This window comes from Hemiscyllium ocellatum, chromosome 13 (assembly GCF_020745735.1).
Source record: "Hemiscyllium ocellatum isolate sHemOce1 chromosome 13, sHemOce1.pat.X.cur, whole genome shotgun sequence".
Classification (NCBI taxonomy): Eukaryota; Metazoa; Chordata; class Chondrichthyes; order Orectolobiformes; family Hemiscylliidae; genus Hemiscyllium; species Hemiscyllium ocellatum.
Window position 1 is genome coordinate 86,025,082 of NC_083413.1, and position 6,000 is coordinate 86,031,081.

Genomic DNA, 6,000 nt, shown 5'->3' on the forward strand with positions numbered 1-6,000 from the left:
TCCCTTATTTGGATCACTGTAGTATATTGAGTCTATGACTGACACCTGACACAGCTAATATTAATCCTTAAGGTCAGTTGTTAGAAGTAATTTCTTCTCCAGCACCAAAGGAATGACAGCATTGAGCAGCATTGAGATAATGCCAATGATGGGGATATATCAGCAACAAGCTGAAAATGTGTTGCTGGAAAAGTGCAGCAGGTCAGGCAGCATCCAAGGAAAAGGAAATTCGACGTTTTGGGCATAAACCCTTCATCAGGAAGGGCTGATGAAGGGCTTATGCCCGAAACATCGAATTTCCTGTTCCTTGGATGCTGCCTGACCTGCTGTGCTTTTCCAGCAACACATTTTCAGCTCTGATCTCCAGCATCTGCAGACCTCACTTTCTCCTCGACATATCAGCGACAAGCCAATTTCTCCCAGGAGACTCATGTCAGTACAGAGCTCCTGAGCAGTGTTGCTCTCATCACTGCTTAGTAAGTTTCTTCAACTACCACAGTGCAGACTGGCCTGCTGCTTTTTGGACTATACTCCTGAATAGATTAATGGGGGACTATATAAAATAAAACACCAGTAGCTTTGGGGAAGGGATGAGATTCAGCAAAGCACAGTCAAATAGGGCTTAAGCAAGGCCTGAAGAGTATGGGATTCTGGCCTTTTTCAGATAGCTCAGGGTTCTCTTGCATCATTCTTAGTCAGTGGGGGAGAAAGTCTTCCTTTTTTTTGGGGAATTCAAAATTGACATAGCTATGCAAAATGTTAAAATGCAGAAGCAATTCTGTTGTTTTATTCTCTCCCCCCAGACTTTATGTACATTATTTGAAAGTTGCGTAATTTGGGACCTTGGTATAGCTCATCACACCAAATATATCTTCTTGATGAGAAATGGTGCATTTTAGCAGAGGGACATGAGAGGTTTGTGTAGGTACAGAGATACTGGAAGGTGATCTTTGAAGATGGTAAGACACATTGACAGACTAGCTGGCAAAGCATTTGGGATTTTGATCTTCCTAAGTAGAGACATTGAGCACAATAACAGGACCATTATTCTCAACCTTTATGGAGAAAGTCATGTTTTAATGAATCACGTAAGGTTAGATTGCAGGAACAGCAAGCGATTAGGAAGGTAAATGGAATATTGTCAATTATTGTAAGGGAAATAGAATATGGAGAAGGTTTACTACAATAATGTAAGGCATTGGTGAGATCACAACTAAAATACTGCATAAGTTTGAGGTTCATATTTAAGAAATAGATTCAATGCATTAGGAGAGAGTTTACTTGGCTAGTCTCTGGGATGAAAGGATCACTTCAGGAGGGATGATTGGATGGGCTGGACCTGTTTCCATTAGTGTTTAGAAAAATAGAGTTGACCTTGTTTAAATAAATAAGATCCCAAGGAAACTTGAGAAGGTGTATGCTGATTGGATGTATCCTTTTGTGCGGAAACTGGAAGCAGAGACTTAGCTTAAAGATAAGGGAATTTCCATTTAAGATTCAGATGAGGAGTAATATCTTCTTTTAGAAGGTAGTGAGTTTGTGTAGCTCTCTTCTCTAAAGTGTAGTAGAGGTGCAGCCATTGAATATTTTGAGGGCTGAGATAGATTCTTGATTAACAGAGGAATCAAATGGTATTGGAGTAGGCAGGAATCTGGAGTTGAAGCCACAATCAGATTTGTCATTATCTTATTAAATAGCTTGAGGGCTGAACAGATAGACTTTAGAAGCCAATTAAATTGCCAAGGCTCTAGAGTTATGCCAGAAATGGGACTGATTGGTTAACTCCATAGAGAATGAACATGGAACAGACGGGCTGAATAGCCTCTTCCTGTGCCATAATGAAGCTATGATTCAAATAATGTAGAATGCGTAGTGAGAATGATTAACTTAGCAGCATCAGGATGAGTAAAGAAATAGCACAGGGGACATAAATGGAATCCAATCTTTTGATCCTAATGACCTGGATCGTTACCAGAAGCAACTACAGATATAGATTTTGTTTTGAATTTCCAAAATTGCTCCAATTCTGGGGCAGTTTCTAGTGATTGGAAGGCAACAAACATAATCCAACCACTTAAGATATAAAAAAGGTCAAACATGGAGAATTGGCTGACCCATAGAAGACAGAGTGTGGTAGTAGATGGAAAGTATTCAACCTGGAGCTCAGTGACCAGTGATTTCAGTTCTGGCACCTCTGATCTTTGTGATTTTTAGAAATGACTCAGATGAGGAAGTGGAAGGGTGAGTTAGTACGTTTGCCGATGACAAAAAGGTTGATGGAGTTGTGGATAGTGTAGAGGGCTGTTGTAGGTTGTAACGGGACATTGACAGGATGCAGAACTGGGCTGATAAGTGGCAGATGGAGTACAACATGGAAAAGTGTGAAATGATTCATTTTGGGAAGTTGAATTTGAATGCAGAAATACAAGGTTAAAGGCCGGATTCTTGGCAGTGTGGAGGAACAGAGGGATCTTAGGTTCCATGTCCATAGATGCCTCAAAGTTGCCACCCAGGTTAATAGGATTGTTAAGAAGGCGTATGGTGTATTGGCTTTCATTAGCAGGGAGATTGAATTTAAGAGCCGTGAGGTTATGCTGCAGCTTTGTAGAGCCCTAGTTAGACCACACTTGGAGTATTGTGTTCAGTTCTGTTTTCCTCACTATAAGGAGGATGTGGAAGCTTTAGAGAGATGCCGAGGAGATTTACCAGGATGCTGCCTGGACTGGAGAGCATGTCTTATGAAAAAAGATTGATAAAGCTAACACTTTTCTCATTGGAGTGAAGAAGGATGAGAGGTGACTTAATAGAGGTTTTCAAGATTATCAGAGGCATAGATTGAGAAGATATCCAGAACCTTTTTCCCAGGGCAGAAATGGCTATCACAAGGGGGCATAATTTTAAGGTGATTGGGGTAAGGTTTAGGGGAGATGTCAGAAGTCAGTTCTTTACACAGAGAATGGCGGGTGCATGGAATGCACTGCCAGCAGCGGTAGTAGAGTCAGGTCCAATAGGCACATTTAAGCAATTCTTGGATAGGCACATGGATGATAATAAAATGAAGTGTATGTTGGTTAGTTTGACCTTAGATTAGGATAAAAGGTCAGCACAACATCGAGGGCCGCAGAATCTGTACTGTGCTGTACTATTCTATGTCCTAAAGTCCCATTCATCTTATAGTTGCAGGTAAAATACTAGAATCTACCATGCTGACCATAGAATCAGGTAACTTAGAAAATCATATTGCTGGCAGAAATGCAGAAGAATTTGTCAAAGCAAAATCATGTTTGACAAATCTGATGAGTTTTTTTAATGATGGAACTAATAGGATAGATAAGTGAAATAAGTAGATGCATTTGAATTAAAACTCTTACATTTGTTTTTAAATCTCGCCAGCCTTGTGTCTCTCTCTCTCTATATTCCTCTTTAAACAATCTTTACAACACACTTTCAGCCAACCCCTAATAACTCCTAGATGTTTAACAAGGGTCTGGTACAGCACCCTGAGGAGTTTTACTATGTTGCTGACACAATGTAAATACGTACAAGCCTTTATTGTTGGTTCATGGTTCATTACCTCCTGCATTGTCATAATTTTATAGGAAAGAAGACTAGAGAGAGGGTAAAGATATTGTGCTGCTTCTAATTATAACATAAGCCCAGTGCCTAAAGGCATTTCAGTTGTGATGCAAACAACTCGTGCACAGAATTTTAATCCTTGTCCAACTGAAAATTTACCGATGTGACAACAAATCCAGATCCAGATTGCTCGGACTCTTTCCAGATCTGTACTTGCATATGCTAATAGTTCTTTTGCAAGTTTTTGCACAGTGCTCTTTGGAGGAATCTGTTCAGGCAAAAAGACATGTAATGAATAAATGAAATCACTTTAATTAATTTAAACTTCAATTCATCAAAATTTGCATTTGTATATACTTTACAATTACTGGTTAAAATTGAGCAAAACGTTTAGTCTGTCATCTATAAGATGTATCAAAATATTTATAAAGGTATTCAAGAGGTAGGAGTAATTCATTTGTAACCTTTGGTATTGCGTGAATGAAGCGTGTGGCTACCCTTACTTTTTTTTATGATTTAGCAGGTCAGCTATTGGGAATTCCAACAAAGATAAGAACAGAGATTTTAAAAATATATTTATGAAAAGAAAATGATTTTCTTTAAAAATTGGAAAGATGTGTTGCTGTTTACAAAGAAAACCTTTGTTATGAAAGTTAATGAGGGCAGCATGGTGACTCAATGGTTGGTAATGCTGCCTTCCAGCACCAAGAGGCGGGGTTTGATTCCACCCTTGGGTGACCGTCTGTGTGGAGTTTGCATGTTCTCCCCATGTCTATATGGGTTTCCTCTGACTCCTCCGGCTTTCTACCACACTCCTAAGATGTGCAGGTTAGGTGGATTGGCCATGTTAAATGGTCAATAATATTCAGGGATGTGCAGGCTATGTTCTTAGCCATGGCAAATGCAGGATTATAGGGATAGGGTGGGGTGTGGGTCTGGGTGGGATGCTCTTCAGACAGCCAGTGTGGTCTTGATGGGCTGAATGCCATGCTTCCACACTGTAGGCATTCTATGATTCTATGACTTCACTGTGACTCTATGTGCCATGATCTAGCCTGTGTCTGATGGTTGTGGTTTCAGACTTTATATCAAGGACTTGAGCATTGAATTCAGGCTCGCACTTGTGTGTAGTAATGAGAAAATTGAAGAAGTTCCATTCTTCTTTTCTCCAAGGGCTTTTGTTTTTCTCTTTTACTTAAAGTTGTTCCATGTGGCTATTCCTACCAATCTTATTGTCATTTAGCTACTCCCTTCCCTCATCCTATCACAGACATTCCCTTTTCCACCTTGCTCCATTCCATCTTTACACTTGTAACTCTTCACAGCTAATGTCATTGACCTGAAATGTTAATTCTGTTTCACTCTGCACAGATGCTGCCAGGCTTGTTGAGCATTCCCCTATCCTCTGTTCAGTCTAAAGGTGTGCAGGTCTGGTGAATTGGGAGAAAGTGAGGACTGCAGATGCTGGAGACCAGAGTTGAAAAACGTGATGCTGGAAAAACACAGCAGGCCAGGCAGCATCCGAGGAGCAGGAGAATCGACGTTTCAGGTTGCCCGAAACGTCGATTCTCCTGCTCCTCGGATGCTGCCTGGCCTGCTGTGTTTTTCCAGCATCACGTTTTTCAGGTCTGGTGAATTGGCCATGCCAAATTGCTCATAGTGTTAGGTGCATTAGTCAGAGGGAAATGGGACTGGGTGGGTTGCTCTTCAGAGGGTCGATGGTGCACTTGTTGGGCCAAAGGGCCTGTTTCCACACTGTAGGGAATATAATCTAATCTAATTGTCATTGGGATCTGAGGAGGTGCTATAATGTTGGAAGTGTCTTCTTTCAGATAAGACCATCAGCTGAGTTTTGGGCTGTCCTGTATACTGCTGATTTTCTCAACATGACCAGTGATATTTACTCTGTTGTCCTAACCACTATTTCACAATCATTAAAATGTTATCTGGTAATTTGCTGGATGTGGAATATTACTGAGAGCAGATTGGCTACTACATTAGAGTGGCTACACTTCAGAAGTACATCATTGGCTCTAAAATGCTTTAGCTAATCTTGAGGGTGTGAAAGGTGCTATACAAATGCACCTCACCTCACCTGGAATGAGGAGAGCACACCAAGAGATCTTTTCGACCCCATAATTGGGACCATCTTCAAGAAGGGTGGCAGGATAGATTGAGCTAACGACAGAGTGGTCCTCTTACTGCCCAACAAAGCAAGAAGCCTCTTCAACAGCATCTTTCCTCCTAGCTATGATCTGAAGTTGAGAATCAGACTTTGAACTTTGAACAACAGCTTGTTTTACAAGAGAATTCGAACAAACTGATGTTTGCACATGGGAGTGGGTTTGGAATACTGAGTGTTTTAAGAATACTGAAGAGATTTTAGCACCAAGGTGCTCAAAGACTTTCAGCTGCTTGGTTGTT

General features: G+C 40.7%; 1 protein-coding gene across 1 annotated transcript in view; it reads right to left on the minus strand.

The window, feature by feature from the left end:
* The window catches only part of ky (kyphoscoliosis peptidase), a 41,952-nt gene extending 36,227 nt beyond the window's left edge, over nucleotides 1–5,725 (minus strand). The window contains exons 1-2 of the mRNA XM_060833973.1: nucleotides 5,672–5,725; nucleotides 3,725–3,844 (exon numbers count right to left, since the gene is read on the minus strand). Of these exons, the coding sequence (XP_060689956.1) occupies nucleotides 3,725–3,844; nucleotides 5,672–5,725 (174 nt within the window). The remainder of the gene's footprint in view (nucleotides 1–3,724; nucleotides 3,845–5,671) is intronic.
* Nucleotides 5,726–6,000: the final 275 nt, after the last annotated feature.